Here is a 16,224-nt window from a genome sequence, read left to right as displayed (position 1 = left end):
TAAAACGAGATGTGATATACAATGAGTGATACTATTGGGGAGCTCAGCCGTTTGAGGGGGCCTCCGGATTCCTCAGCCTCCACCTGCCTGTGCACAGTCCCTCCCACCCCTGCATGTACAGCCCCTCACATACCCCCACTCCACCCCTTCTGTGGGAACACCACCTGGGTGGGGGCTGGGGCAGGTGCATTCAGGTGGGGCTTTTCCGGGGCCGGTTTTCCCCAGCTCCTCTTGGAACTTCCAGAGGGCTACTGACCCGCGATACTGGACGGGCGCCCGTCCCCCGCCCCACGCCGCCGCGCGAACCTCAGCGTTCCCGGCGCGGTTCCCGGAAACTCCTCGGTTTCCCTCTGGCCGCGGAGTTTGCAAGAAACCGAAACCCAGGCCCCGCCCCTCTGGCGCAGCCCCGCAGAACTCTGCGTGGGGGCTGGGGCCCGCGCGGGTGGGCCGGTCCCAATTGGGCGGCCCGGCCGGCCCCTCCCCCACCCGCAAAGCCTGGCGAGTAGCCTCTGCCCAGCTGCTGAGCACACCCACGCCTCCCACTGGAAAGCTTCGAGTGCAACTGGAGTCGCTGGGGCTGCATCCGTCCGCGGAGTGCCCCAGCGGGGGTGCGCAACGCGGCCTTCCCCTGCAGCGGCATGGAGGTGGGCGCCATTTCTGTGCGCCTACTGTGTACTCGCCAACCAGAGGGGCGAGAAGGAAGGGCTGGGGCGTTTACAAAGAGCTCTGCCCCCCCGAGTGTTACTAGCTTCAACGCCGGGTGGGGGAGGGAGTGATAATGGACCCAGAGCAGTTCAGCAGCTTGCCGGAGCTCACACAGCCTGGAGCTGCGGAGCCGGCTGAAAACCCTTAGCCCGCAGCTGGAGGCTGGGCAAGGGAGGAGAAGGAAGTGCCCTGGGCTGCGGCAGGTGAGCCGCCTGGCACGGGCAGGGCAGCCAGCTGGGGAGGGGGGTGGGGCGGTCCCAGGCAGCCACCCGGGCGGCACGGCTGGGAGGCTTTGCGTTTCTCCGCCCTCCCTCCCTTTCCAGGAAGCCGGCCAGCCTGGAGCCAGCCGTTTACCCCGACTCACCCCCAGCCGGGCGGAGAAGGAATGTGGAAGTTAGCCTGTAGGGCTTGTGCCCTCTCCCCTGCACGCACGCACACACACACCCTATATTAGGCTGGGGCAGCGAGAGCGTGGGTCACTGGAGGCGAGGGGCTCCAGATCAGGACTCGGCTTCCCTAGGGCGAAATAGGGGTGCTGATGCCGCCAGAAAAGCCTACGACCCTGCCAGGGACAATCTAGGCGAAAGACAGTGGGTCCAGGCGGTACTGCGGGACCCATTCGTGGGGGGGGGGGGGCGGCGGGGAGGTTGCTGTTCCCATGCAGAGTCACTGTGGGACGTGGCCTCCAGGCCTGGCCTCAGAGCACCCTCCCCACCCCCGGCCCCGTCCCGGGCCCCACGGGGGCGGATGGGGAGCTGAGGCCTCTTTCCTCCCAACCCAGTGTTTATAAGAAATGAAACTGCACAGGGCATCAGCGGCAGCCCACACTGACACCCGCTCCTCCTCCGAGGTTCCGGAACAGTCCACAGCGCCGGAGCGATTCCTGGCCCACTCTTCCATCGCAGGACCCCCTAGCTGCAGCCAGCTGCAGCCTCCCACTCTGTATTTATGATTTTTGTAAGAGCACAACGCTTATTCTGCTGTGTCATGCAGCCTTTTTGCCAGATCCGTGAGAGGGGAGGGGCTAGTCTTGAGCCAAACCTGGAGTTGACCCAGAGCAGGAGTGCAAATTCATATTTGTTGAATGAATTAAGAAATGACTTTCTTTCTTCCAACTAGGCTCCTTTCAGGATGGGTGATGATGGCTGGATTCTACAAGCGTATGGATGCTTTCTGATGATTTTATGCCTGACTTGTGCTCTGCACTTCACAGTTTAGGACTGCCTGCCTCCCAGGTTTGCTGTGAAAATAGAGATGATAGCTGAAAGAGATTCTGAGCATCTCAGAAAGGCCTCCCTTTGCATCTGGAAGGCTGGAATGGAAGGCATGCTTGAGGTTCATTTGCTTTGGGGACTCTGGCTTTCTCCCTGGGTAGCATGCCCCACTGGGGCCCTGGATTCCCCTAGTCTCAAAAACCTGGCTAAAGCCTGACAGGGTCTGACCGGGTCCTGAGCTTTAGAACTAACTGGAACAACCCCCCTTCCTTACCCCCTCTGCCCCAGGGGGTGAACATTGTGTTTCTGAGAGCCTAAGGGAGGGGGCTAGGGACAGGATTGGTCAAGGGGAAGAGCCTCCTACAGGGGTAATCTTGCCGCCTCCGCCTCTGTCGCTATTGCAGAAATCACCTCAAAGGAGGCCCTGCCAGCCTAGAAAATTCCAGGGCCTAATACAGTGAAATTTACCCTTATTAAGTAATGGTATAGATGGGAGGCATTCTGTGAGACCAGAGCTAACTCCCAGCTAACACCATGTGCAGGTGTGAGGAACCTATTCAGGTCACTTGCAGAAAAATGCAGACTTGGTTTCCTAAAGGTGATAAGTGCAGGAAAGGCAACAGTAAAGTTAAGGGCCAGGGGATTCTGAGGAGGGGAAGGACTTTCGTTTGGTAGCTTTGGTAGTACTTCATAGAGGACCAGATATTTGCTCTGAGCCTTAAAATGGAGACTGACACTGAAGTGTGTTAGGTAGGGAGGGGAAGGGGGAGAAATGAGATGGAGGAGGGAGGAGAGAGTGTTGTCAAATATCAGAGTAAGAGAGAGATGAGGAGCAAATGGAAGAAGCAGAGACATGAGAAAACTACAGAATAGAAATGCAGTGAAAAGTTCATGCATTATTGTTAATACGTGTCATTTGACTAATGTTTTACAATTTAGAAAGTTTGATAGTATATCTAATTTCCTCTTCATAATAATTGCACATGGACAGAGTGTCTCTTTTTTGTTTTTTAAGTTTACATTTTTGAGACAGAGCATGCTCGAGTAGGAGAGGGGCAGAGAGAGAGGAAGAGAATCCCAAGCAGGCTCTGCGCTGTCAGCAAGGAGCCTGATAAGTGGCTCTGTCCCCCAAACCATGAGATCATGACTAGAACTGAAATCGAGAGTCAGTCCCTTAAGGAACTGAGCCACCCAGGTGCCCCAGAGTATCTTTTTTACAGATGAGAAACCTGAGGCCCAAAGAGGGATGGTAACTTACCTAGGGTCACACCAGTGACAAAAGCACAGGAACCCAGGCTTTCAGACCCAAATCCTATATTCTTCCCACTCACCTCTTGTTACTGCCAAGGATAGGAGAGCTGTGGGAGATAAGGCTGGAATGGGACCCCTGGGACCAGAGTGAGCAGCGACTCGAATGTGGGGCTGAAGAGTCTGGGGAAGCTCAGAAGCTCCTGGTGGACATGAATGTTGGGAGGTCAACAAAATTAGGGGGATCATTGTAGTGCAGAGTCGCCTAGAGGGGCAGGCCTGACAGGGAGGGAGACCCAAGGGGAAGCTGTGGTAACAACTGTCTGGTCCTGGAATGTGAAAACACATAGATGCAGGGAAGGAAGACCCAGAGGACCAGGTGAGGCAAAGAGGGGAGGAGGACAGGAAAGACTTCTCCTGGGAAGGAGCTGGAATTAAGAAGAGAGAAAGCTGCTGGGGGCAGTGTAGAAATGGGAGGCCAAGAGTTCTGTTTGTGTATGTGTTAATCTGTGGTGGACTGGATTGTAGTGGAGTGTCCAGAAGGTTGTATTTGGAGGTCACCTGCCCAGAGGGGATGGCTGGAATGACAGAAGATGAGTATTTTGAGTCAAAGAGGAGAAAAGGGCTAGCCCTGAATTACTAGGAAAAACCTAGGGAAGACTCTGTTTTGCTTAGCATCATAGGGAATGTGTGATACATTTTAGAATGGTACTCAAAGAGTAGTTACAACAAAAACTTGGGGTACTTAAATGGTATAGTTTTACTTCACTGATTTGTAGTATAGCACCCGCAATCATGATAAGCAGATTCTTACAGGCTTCAAGATAAAATAAAAGTTAAAAAAAAAGTCAAAGAGCCCTTCAAAGATGTAAAGGACAATTTCATCAGTAAATTCTAAACACTGGGGAATTTCTCCTAAGCAAAAAAATTATTGATGTGGGCAGAGATTTAATTATACAGTGTTGTTTGTATTAGGAAAATATGGAGGGGCACCTGTGGAGCTCATTCTGTTGAGTGTCCAACTCTTAATTTCGGCTCAGATCATGATCTCATGGTTCATGACTTTGAGCCCTGCATTAGGCTCCATGCTGACCATGCAGAGCCTGCTTAGGATTTTCTCTCTCTCTCTCTCAAAATGAATAAAATTTTAAAAGTTAAAAAAAAGGAAAAAATGGAAATAACCTAAATGTCCTCTATTAGGAGATTAATGGATAGATTTTTATTTATCCTTATTAGAAAATAATATATACCCACTACAAATTATATTGCAGAAGTACATTTCATGACATGGAAAGATATAGATCCACATACACCGGATTATCTGTGAATTAAAATAAAATTGTTTTAAAGCACTTTTTACAGTTTCCTAATACCTTTAAAAGGGTCATATTGGTAAATTTCAGACACAACATGAGATGCAAACTTCCTTTCCCTAATCTCATTTTGAATTTTCCAGTGGCCATATCAGGTTCTTAGGGACAGGACAAGCATCTGCACAGAAAACAGACTTCACATGTCAGGAGCCACTTGCTTTCAGCTCTTCTTGTTCAGCTCTTGATCTCTGTAGTGGGTTCCCACTCCATCTGTCACTTAAAGCACCGCAACCCTTCTTCCCCTTCCTCAGCTTCAGCATCTTCCATTTTTCCATTTTGCTTAATACCCAGCTAGGCTCATTCTTCCGAGCTCCTTCTGCCTCTTTGCCTCTCCCACCTGCTGCACCCACCACTATCTGGGAGATGGCTCTGACCCATTCTTATTGGTCTCTTGGGAACCAAGCTTGGTGTTAGTCACAGCATGAGATTCTGGTGCACCAGAATTGGATCAAGCCAACCTTTCCTCTGTAGGAGGGAGGCAGGAGAGTGACTGATGGGTGCAATACTACATCAATGTCTATTTATAGCTTGCGCCACTGCAACTGGGTGCTGCTGTGGAGGGGGAGCTGGGTGAGAGTGACACAACTAGCCCTGACAGGACAAGCAATTTACTTCTGAGTCAGCAGCTTTGGGGAGGTGAAGGAAGGAATCTGCTGGGCCAGAGTTCTGGATGGAAAACTCAGCTCAGCCTCTAGGAGTACAAGTGGGGCAAGGTCTACTTGAAAGCACAAGAGTTAAGAAGCTGCCTTTCCCAAGGGACTGGACCTGGGCTCCCCAACTCTTTGGCCAGATCATGGCTTTGGCCATCCCTAAGCAATTCCACGTCCCCCCACCCCCCCACCCCCCCTGCCTAGAACCTGTCTAGGCCAAGTGGAGACAACATCAATGCTACTACTAAGGAGCTCCCATGTAAGGGCCATGTGAGGCTGTGGAGGTGGCTGAAGGCAGGAGTGCAAGGAGGAAAATGCTCCCTGAGCCCTTCTCCAAATCAGCAGTCCGAGTTTCTCTGAAACACTTCTTTATCCTAAGGTCAGCTGTAGGGCGGTCCCAAGGATGTAGACCCAGAACAGGGAGAGGTGCCTGTCACAGTTAGGTTCTGGGTAGGGACCTCAAAAGCAGCATCTGCTGCCCAGGTGGGGGGCATGGTGCTTTACAGACATCATTTTTATGTCACCGTAAACCAGCAAAATAGGGTTTCTTGTTATTTTCTAGTTGAGGAGATTGAGGTTTCCAGCTGTGCCAACAGCAGCAGCCACACTGGGATTTCCTCTCCTTCGGTGGCCCCAGGCAGCACCCCAGGCAGAGTAGGCTTTCCCTTAATTCCCCAAGGCTGGTGAGTGACCAGGACGTGGGTCACCCCTCAAGAAGGCGTAGTATGAGGGCCGAAACCCTTCCTTCATTAGCAGGCTTAGCACACAGTCCCAGTGTGTCCACTCTGAAGAGGACGGCAGGGGTCCGGGTGACCTCCTCACCTGCTTTCAAAAGATAGACGTTCCCAGGGAGAGGAGGGTGAGGAGATGGCCACAGGAGCCAGCAGTCTGGAAGAATGCGGAGTGAGGGGAGCAACTGCGGGCCGGGGGCGTTCGGCTTTCCTGGACAGCTTTCTCCCGGGCGAACCGGTGTGGGGGGGGGGGGAGGGGGAGTGGGAGCGGACAGGGCGGGCCCGCGGTCGCCCCAGGGCGGCGGCGCCGGGCCGGAGGGGGTGGGGAGGAGCAGCCGCCCTGTACTTCCCCTTAGCCGCTAGCTCTACAACAGCCTGATTTCCCCGAAATGATGGGGCGGCGCTGGCCAATAGGCGCCCTCGCGGCTCTTTAGGAGGCGGGGCTGGGCTTGGGTTGGGGGAATCCCGCTAAGTGTTTAGATTTCTCGCCGGCGCCGCTGCCCCGGCAGAGCGCGCCACTCCTTCGTCGAGGCAGGACGTGCGTCCAAGCCCGACCGAGCAGAGGCCAGTGGGAGCAGTGCCAAGCCAAAGCCAGCCGAGCCCAACGGCCCCTCGACCCGGGCATCCTCTGCCTTCCCGCCGCTCCCCTCCGGAATTGCGCTCCCCGCGCCGGCACAGCTGCCCCAGCCGCGCCGGGACCTTCGGGCGCCGCTGCTGGATCGCGCCCGTTGCAGAGGTGAGCCCGCCTTCGCTACGGGGGGGGGGGGGGGGGGAACCGGGGGCGTCGAACAAAGACGCGCGGGGCTCCAGGAAGTGGGGGCCGGCAACCCCAGCCGGGAGAGTCGCGGGCACGCAGCGTTGCCTGGCCCCCGCGCGGTCTCGTGAGGGCGCTGGAGGAGCGGCGAGCGGCAGCGCGGGGAGGGCGGGCCGCGGCGTGGACCGCCCACGAGCCGAGGTTGCCGGCGCCCGGCCGCTGTCGCAGATCTGTGTGCGCGGAGCCGCCGGGGCCTCTGGGTGGCTCGGTAGGTTTGTCGCGCTCATCCACGAGCGCTGCTGGGGACTGGAGTGTACGTCCGCGCGTGGGCGCCCTGTGCTCCCCACGCGGGCTTTTGGCGGTCCCAGCTCCGCACCCGGGCCTCAGATTTTAGGCTGTACGTGCAGGTGTTGGGGGGCTGGGGCTTGCTGCCCTGGTTGGCTGGCAGACCTGCTGGGGCTACGGGAAGAGGCGCCACAGGTGTTCCTTCGGCTTCTTCGCGGAGGCGGGGAGCCAGGCAGGAGGGGCAGAGGCTTCCCGGCCTCTGCACTGTGGCTGTCTGAGAGCGCGTAGAATAGATGGGATGGGGGTTGGGGGTAGAATGCTAGGTGACTGCTTGCCATTAGGGAAGGTGCACAGCTAGTGGCAGCAACTCTAGTAGGGAAATTTCTTGGCGTCAACCAAAAGAAGCCTCTCCCTTCCACAAGGATTTGAATTTGAGGAGGAAAGTCTTGGTATTAAGATATCTTTGTATTTTATCTGTTTTTCCTGCACATAAATCCTGAAACTATCACTTGCATGCCTGTCTTCTCCCAAGTGTTTAGAGGAATGTGGGGGAAGGGGCTGAAGTGTTTTTGCCCAAGACGCTGAAAATATTTGGAGGGCAGTTTTATTCCAGTGAAAGCCCCCTCCCCTGTGATTGTGGTGCCTGGTGCTTGGCTCAAGGCTGGGGAAAGTAACTGGCTGACCTGGGGGTGGGGAGATTGGGCAGGGTAGTGCCTCGGGGCTGCTCAGCAGACTCCAAACAGGAGCCTCTGTTTTCTCTTTACAGCCAACATGCCCATCACTCGGATGCGCATGAGACCCTGGCTAGAGATGCAGATTAATTCCAACCAAATCCCAGGGCTGATCTGGATTAATAAAGTGAGTGTAACTTTTTGGGTTTTTTGCTACTATCTTAACACATGTTCTTTGGGGGACCAAAGCTTCAGATGCAGCTCAAAAAGGGAAGTGATGGAGAGGAGGCATATGTGCTTCCCAGTCGGTCCTGCATGCAGGGAGTATGCAAGGGCCAGTCTTGGGTCCCACTTGCCCGACTTGTGCCTTCCTCCCTTCTTTGATATGGACACGACAGACACCCACGTGAGGGCAATGATGGTTTCCAGCAGGAGGACTCTCAGCATCTGCAGAGCCATCTGGTCTCTTCTGAGACCCGTATAAACACCCAGCATTCTGCAGGGTTCCAGTCAGAGAGACAGGAGACAGAGAAGTGGGCACTGCTGGCAACAAGACGGCTGTTTCAGCAAGGGACCCAAGAATTAACCTTGCACCATTTGCCCAGGCCCAAAAAACCTCATGCTTGTGCACAAAGAGCAACACAGACTCTGCAGACTTAATAGTAATAATAAAAATAATGATGGCTCATGCTTATTGCACACTCCCTATAAGCGAGTGTGACACCACGCTAACAATGTGACTTACATTGTGTCCTTTAATCCTCACAGTAGCCCTGTGAAGTAGATACTATTAATATCTCCATTTTCAGATGAGGAAACTGAGGCACTGAGAGATAGATAATGAGATCATACAAAAAAGTGATAAAGCTAAGATTTGAATCCGAGAAGTCTGACTCAAAAATCTACAGTTAACCACCAGTAATGATAACAGTGAGACTTAGTCCTTATATTTGTCACTGTGATTGCTCATTTCACAGAAGAGAAACCAGTGAGGGACCAAGAGGTACAGTGACAGTGCCAGGGTCACACACATAGTTAGCATCCAAGTCTGGCCCAGGGCTCCCTTAGGTATATGGCCAGGATCTGGTGGGCAGGAGCCAGTGGTCCCAGGTGTCCCAAGCAGCCCCTATCTAATGGATGGAGTTCTCACCTCCATGTTGGTGCTGAAAAGCACCAGAGAGCATCCTAAGGTGCTCTATATGGGTCCCAGCACATCTGTATCAGGCAGAGGGAGATCTCTGCTGAGCTGATGTTGCCACAGTTCTCAGAACCCAGAGCCCCTTCTGAGAGATCTAGAGTGGTAGAGTACTCTGTTTAAGCCATTCTCAGGATGGGTCAACCTAAACCAGATGTCAGGGTGAAAAGGGGAAGTCAGCCTTTTCCCAGACCAGGGTTGGTGGGGTTGTGGGGGGTGGTGCCGGGCAGACTCATGCTAAAAGCCTATGGCCTCTGAGCTGACACAGCCTTGTATATTTGTGTCTATGTGTGCCATTCAGGAGGAGATGATCTTCCAGATTCCATGGAAGCATGCTGCCAAGCATGGCTGGGACATCAACAAAGATGCCTGTCTGTTCCGAAGCTGGGCCATTCACACAGGTGTGTGCCCTGGTCTCCAGGCCTGGGGGGGCTGGGGCAGGGAGGAGACAAGGGGAGTCACTTCTGTTAACACAGAGGCCCTTCATTGGGGTCTCTGAATTCCCTGAGATGGGGTACAGAATTTGGGAGTGAGCACGGGGCTGACTTGTACTTTTGGGGAAAAAGTTCATCGTTTCAGCAAGTTCTTAAAGGAACTTGTGAAGTCAGTATCTTAGAAACTGTGGTTTCACAGAGTTTGTGGCTGGATTAAAGTTCTCCTTGGCAAAAGCAGTTGTGAACCTGGATAATGAAAGAGACCCAGGCCTTCCATTTTCTTGATGTTTACCAAGGTCCCGGCCAAAGGCCCATCTGGTTGGCAGCCTCCTTTTATCCTTGAGTGTTGGGGTTCTTGGTCCATCTCAGATCAGTCAGCACACTTATCAGTAACTGTTCTTTGATGCCTACTTTTTGCCCACTCCTGTGTTTAGAAATATCACATAAACCCTAGTCCCTACTCTCTGGCTGCTGACAGACCAAGCAGGGAGACTGGGCCTGGTCTAGGACCAATATAGCACTTTTGGACATATGGGCCCTCTAGTGCTTCTGGCTGGGTCCTTCAGGAAGGACCTGCGGGATGTGTTTGAGCCAAGCCTGGGCATTTGAGAGCCCCCAGGGCCTGCAGAGGGTCACCCAGGAATACCTGCTATTTGGCCAGTTTGGATTTCTGGCAGCATGAGAGCTTAGGGGTACTGTCTCCTTCCTCCTTCCAGGCCAGGGGTCGGCTGAGGATCCCCACGTATGGCCCTGACAGTCCTCTTCACTCTTCTGCCCACTAGGCCGATACAAAGCAGGGGAAAAGGAGCCGGATCCCAAGACATGGAAGGCTAACTTTCGCTGTGCCATGAACTCCCTGCCAGACATTGAGGAAGTGAAGGACCAGAGCAGGAACAAAGGCAGCTCAGCTGTGCGGGTGTACCGGATGCTTCCACCCCTCACCAAGAACCAGAGGAAAGGTATCCGAGGGCTTTGGGTCATCAGAAAGCTCTCAGGGAGGGTGGGAGGGAGGAAGAGGGGCAACTGGGGCTGGTATGCCTATACCAAGACTGACACAGCCTATCTGCCTCACAGAGAGAAAGTCCAAGTCCAGCCGAGATGCTAAGACCAAGGCCAAGAGGAAGGTGAGTGTGGTCCTAAGCTGCTAGTCTTTGGTCACCCGGGAGTCAGAGTGGACAATGGAAGAAGTGCCATAGCAAGCTTGGGCCTAAGCTTCTTTCTCCTGTTGCAGTCATGTGGTGACTCCAGTCCTGATACCTTCTCCGATGGACTCAGCAGCTCCACCCTGCCTGATGACCACAGCAGCTACACAGCTCAGGGCTACATTGGGCAGGACTTAGAGGTTGAGCGGGCCCTTACTCCAGGTGAGGTGGGCCCAATCTGGCAGGGGACCAAACAGGTCATTGGGATGGCTCCTTCTCTTGGCTATAGGATGCATTGTGCTTGTGGATGGTGGCCTATTGGAGCAGGATGCAGGGTTGGGGATGCTGGGTATCTTGCAAACTAAGAGAGCACACAGTTCTAACGTGTGGTTTCTGCTGTCCTTCAGCCCTGTCACCGTGTACCGTTAGTAGCACTCTCCCTGAATGGCACATCCCAGTGGATATTGTGCCAGACAGCACCAGTGACCTGTACAACTTCCAGGTGTCACCTATGCCCTCCACCTCTGAAGGTTTGTGCTTCTGGGGCCTGCTTGCCTGACTGTTTGGGTCCTGAGAAGGATGTCCTGAGGGCAGGAAGATGCTCAGAACTCCACCTGGCATTAAGTTGCCTGTGCTGTGCTAGAGAAAAGAGGGAATGGGGGCCAGGGGCTGCATTTTGGTCTAACATTGCTAGTTTTCCTGGCTCTTCTGCAGCCCAGTCTCTGAGGGTGAGGAAGGAAGCAAGGGGGTGGGAAGAGGTGTGGCTTCAGGGTTTGGGAGGCTGAGTCACTAGGACAATGACCTGTTCTGGAATCTCCGTGGCAGGCAGATGTCTGCTGGGAGGTCAGTGTGTGGGGACATGTGAAGGGGCAGGGGGATCTGGCAGTGCTGGAATTGCTGGGGAAAGCCTGGCTGACTGCCAGCCAACCTCTCTGCTCTTCCCCATCCACAGCCACAACAGATGAGGACGAGGAAGGGAAATTAACTGAGGACATCATGAAGGTAAGGCCCATTCCACCCTGGGCACTCTTTTGAAGTGGCGGCTTCTAAGGAGAGAGAAAACCACTTAGAGCTCACAAATCGGAGGGTAGGCAGCTGCTACTGTGACCTGGTTGCCTCCATAGTCCTACAGGTGCCACATCCATGTGGCTGGGGACCACTGCCCTCCTTGGCTGGTGGGAAAGACACTGTGGAAGTGAGGATGGGAGGGAGGCCTGATTTCTGACAGGCTGTACTGGAGCAGGCTTTAGGGCCTCAAACAGCTCTGAGTCAGCTGTCATCAGCACTGGGTCCCTGGCCTGTGTCTTCCGCCCCAGCATGCCCCAGGCCTGTTGCCCTGTTAGGGAAATGCACATCAGGTTTTAATAATCACCCTTTGGGATCTGTAATTTGATGGGGTTTTTCCTTTTTCTTTTTTTTAAAGCACATTATTTAAGCAGGTTTTTTTTTCCCCCTGCTTCAATTTTAAAAGTGAATATAGGGGCGCCTGGGTGGCGCAGTCGGTTAAGCGTCCGACTTCAGCCAGGTCACGATCTCGCGGTCCGTGAGTTCGAGCCCCGCGTCGGGCTCTGGGCTGATGGCCCGGAGCCTGGAGCCTGTTTCCGATTCTGTGTCTCCCTCTCTCTCTGCCCCTCCCCCGTTCATGCTCTGTCTCTCTCTGTCCCAAAAATAAATAAAAAATGTTGAAAAAAAAATAAATAAATAAAATAAAAGTGAATATAAAAAGTTTTGCAGTAGTGTACCCAGGCTTTGTTTCATCAGCATAGACAACCTGAGACATAGCCATAGCTCTATCTCTAGCTTTTCTAGATCTCTTTTTCTTGAATCACTATGCTAATCATTGCTTTAAGCCACATTCTCAGTTGGTATGTCCTTACCCAGTTGAGAGGGAAAGTCTTAGAGATTCTGTGCCAGAGGGTAGATGTGGCAGTGTGAGTCCAGGGCAGACCCTCACCTCCCAGGTCCCTGTCCTGTCTTCATTCCATATCTGCATCCATCTGAGAATGTGAAAATGGCCAAGGGTATGATCCTGGCAGGGAAGCTTCAGCTCTCTGAAGGCAGGGCCACAGAATGAGTCTGCCCTGGAAGTAAGCCAATGGCATTTTGCTCCTTTGTCCCAGCTCTTGGAGCAGACAGGATGGCAGCCGACAAATGTGGATGGGAAGGGGTACCTGCTCAATGAACCCGGGGCCCAGCCCCCGTCTTTCTATGGAGATTTCAGCTGCAAGGAGGAGCCAGAAGTTGACCGCCCTGGGGGTAAGAAGTCTCTGGATCCACTAGATTTCTCAGAGAAGGGAGAACCATGCAGGGGGTGGGAGAGGGCTGGAGGGCTGGGCTGGGGAGCAGCAGAGGCAGAGCACCTTTCTTAAACTCTTCTTGGTACAGACAGCTTGTGAGTTGGCTGTTGCTCCCATGCACGCAGTTTGCTTAAAGATGAGGGGGGACCCTGTTGCTGTGGGTGGACGGTAGAGGCTGCTGTGTCTGGGCCTATGGGGATAGGGCTGGGGGGTGGGAGGAGAACACTGCACTCACCCTCCATCCTTATACAACTTTCTTCACATCTTCTAGGGTTTATTGGGCTGATAGCTTCCGATCTGAAGAACATGGACAACAGCTGGCTGGACAGCCTGTTGACCCCAGTCAGGCTGCCCTCCATCCAGGCCATTCCTTGTGCACCGTAGCTGGGCCCCGGTCCCCTCTTACTCCCCTGAGCAAGCAGGACCTGTCATCATGGTAGCTGTGATGCAAAGAAACAGGACTCCTATGGGCTCCTTGACATGGCAAAGTATGACCCCATTGCTGAGCAGGGATGGGGCCTCCCTCCTTGGGACAGTGGCCTCTTGGGGTCTGGCAGGCCGGGATCTGGGCTCATCTTGTGGGATAAAGCTGGCCCTGTCTCCTGGGAAGATGGGGTTCTGAGATTGATGTGTCAGGTGGAGGTCTCAGCTAGGAGTCAGCCTCCAGCTTTTCCCCCTAAGCCCAGCTGCCTGGAGAAGGTTCTGCTGTCACTGAGGTGGCCCGAGGGAACAGACCAACGACCTCAGAAAAGCACAGCACCAATCCCAGGGCTGGCTCTGCACTAAGAGACAATTGCACTAAGTGAATCCTATTCCCAAAGAACCCCCTCCCTTCCCAGCTGAGCCCTGGGGACTGTTCCAAAGCCAGTGAAATGTGAAGGAAAATGGGGCCCTGCAGGACAGTGCTCCCTCAGCCTCAGAGGAGCTCCACCCTGCTCAGGCTGAGGGGCTTGGGACAAAACTCGGCACTTTTTCTTGTGGACCTTGCCACGTTTCTGATCAGAGGTGTACACTAACGTTTCCCCCAAGCTCTCAGCCTTTGTTTATTTATATAGTGCCTTGCCCTGTGCCCACCTGCCCCCTCAGGCGGGCCCCAGCAGCCCTCAGCAGGCCCTGGGAGGGAAGTGTGAGTATCTTGGTGTGATTTTTAAAATTGGAAACGCCTTGTAATCACTAAGTCATGTGTGACCACATATGTACATGTATGTAAATATGTACATTTGTCTTTTTATAAAAAGTTCATTGTTTATAAGAGGTGTGGCCTTTTATTTAGATATAAATTGCAAATCATTTTACTTTTTGTAGAGATATTGTGATGGACTCATTCTTGGCATCCTGCCTGAACTTGACTTAGGGGTGAGCAGTGACATACACCAATGCAAAATCCTTTCAGTTATGTTCACAAAGAAGATGACAGGAAGAGGGGACAGTCATGGCAAAGGGACATGCTCATATAAATACATTCACTTGCCCTTGGCTTTATTGCCGGGCTGTGAGTTACTGGGGCTCCAAGGCCTGGGGAGTGTTAGGTTTTGAGTTCTGAGTAATGTGCCATATAGTATATGTCCTGGTAAACTCAAATGCAAGTGTACTCAGATGCTACTTCAGAAAGTTAACAGTTGGTAGGTATAGAACAGTCATGGACAGTCACAACAGACCCCAGCCCAGAACAGGATACCAAGGCCTGTTGTACTGGGCACTACCTGTCTAGTTTCTGCAGTGATGAAAATGTTCTCTCCCTGTACTGTCCGATATAGTAGGCAGTGGCAAAGTCACATGTGCCAACTGAGCAATGTGGCCAGTGCGATGAAGGAACTGAATTTTTTTTTTTTTAATTTTTTTTTTTTTAACGTTTATTTTATTTTTGAGACAGAGAGAGACAAAGCATGAATGGGGGAGGGTCAGAGAGAGGGAGACACAGAATCGGAAACAGGCTCCAGGCTCTGAGCGGTCAGCACAGAGCCCGACGCGGGGCTCGAACTCACAGACCGCGAGATCATGACCTGGGCCGAAGTTGGCCGCTTAACCGACTGAGCCACCCAGGCGCCCCGGAACTGAATTTTGAATTAGTTAAAACGTAAGTAGCCACATGTGGTTAGTGGCGACCTTATTGGACAGTACAGACAGTACAGATTATTGTATTGGACAGAACAGATACTGGATTGGGGGCAGATCTGAGAGGGAGAGGCTGGAGTGGCTGGAGGACACTAGGGATGTACTTGGGGCCACTTACCTGCCAATTCAAGAGTATTTTACTATTTTGATGGCCAACAATAACTATCAGTGCTGAATACCAGCTGTGCAGTGTATTGTAAAACAGGTCGATGCACAAATGTGTTAGGAAGAGCTTGGATGACTACATGGAACACTTTTCCTTTCTCCATGTCTCTTCAAGGTTCTGGCTGAGCTTATGCACACAAAATCTCTATAAGGAGTATATATGATCAGAACAATGTTTCTGAAAACCATGGGTTGAGAACTACTGCCATATGGCAATGCCTCCTTCAAATAAGGCCCAAGTCAAAGGAATGTCTGAAGGTGAAAGGTCTGGATTTGGGCTTTTCTCATCACCACGCCCCCTCCAACCAGTCCCTGCCCTGGGGGATAAGCAGTACCTAGCAGTAAGGCTGGCCAAGGGAAACTAGCTGGTACCACTATCAACATCTAGGGAGTGAGGCCATGGCAGTAAGGGGGTTGCTCAGGGAAACCAAGCCCTGTGGACACTTCTCCATACTCTTAGTCCCAGAAATTGCTTGGATTTAGATCCCCTCCCTGGGACCAGCCCTCTGGAAGGAGTGTAACAGGCCCTTGGTAGAGGAGGAAAGCTGAGTGAGAAAATGATGAAAAAACTAGAAAATAGGCCAAGATCAGTCTAACATGTTCTGCAAAGCTCAGGAAGTATTGTTGCCTGATCTTGGACATGCCCTGTGAGTAGCATGTGGCCTCCTACTCAGTGGGCCTTTGGCTTGTGGATGTCTAGAGAGACCCCAATTTCAAGCCCAGTGCATTAGAAGATCCACCTGGATTTTTCAAGGGTAGCTTCACCTGGGGACAGAGGAATGGATGACATGACCTTTCCCAGCTCCTCTGAGGCCCAGGAGTTGGGCTTACTGAGGAGAAGTGGATTAAGGTGGCTAGCCTGTGGCTTCCAACTGGGGCCTTGGCAAGGTCTTTAAGCAGGTGGCTCTTCTAGCTAAGGATGTCTGGTGTAGTGTGAAGCCAGGTACAGTGGACTAAGGAGCAATGGGAGGGAAGAGATGCAACCCAGAGCAAATAGCAGGGACTGCTTCTGACTTTTCTACTCTCCTCTCATCCTTCAACCTAATCTCTGACTTAGAGTAGGCAGTGGGTATGTTGAAGTCCCAGGCTGTGGAAATCTTGCAAGTTCTAATATGTGAAGTCAGTCCATCACTTAAAAGTTATCAAAATGGGGGGCATCTGGGTGGCTCAGTCGGTTAAGCATCCGACTTCAGCTCAGGTCATGATCTTCGAGCCCTGCATCAGGTTCTGTGTTCACGAGTTCGA

At 52.7% G+C, this 16,224-nt stretch overlaps 1 protein-coding gene across 1 annotated transcript; it reads left to right on the top strand.

Annotated features, from left to right (window-relative positions):
* The first annotated feature begins 6,390 nt into the window (after positions 1 to 6,390).
* Positions 6,391 to 15,520, top strand: IRF1 (interferon regulatory factor 1). Its single transcript, XM_049649159.1, has 10 exons — positions 6,391 to 6,657; positions 7,727 to 7,818; positions 9,128 to 9,227; positions 10,043 to 10,219; positions 10,335 to 10,384; positions 10,492 to 10,624; positions 10,810 to 10,932; positions 11,355 to 11,404; positions 12,523 to 12,658; positions 12,971 to 15,520. Exons 2-10 carry the CDS (start codon positions 7,732 to 7,734, stop codon positions 13,081 to 13,083), a joined length of 969 nt encoding a protein of 322 aa, XP_049505116.1. The 5' UTR covers positions 6,391 to 6,657; positions 7,727 to 7,731; the 3' UTR covers positions 13,084 to 15,520.
* Positions 15,521 to 16,224: the final 704 nt, after the last annotated feature.

Source organism: Panthera uncia (assembly GCF_023721935.1).
Source record: "Panthera uncia isolate 11264 chromosome A1 unlocalized genomic scaffold, Puncia_PCG_1.0 HiC_scaffold_17, whole genome shotgun sequence".
Taxonomy (NCBI): Eukaryota; Metazoa; Chordata; class Mammalia; order Carnivora; family Felidae; genus Panthera; species Panthera uncia.
This window is presented reverse-complemented; position numbering and strand designations above follow the sequence as displayed.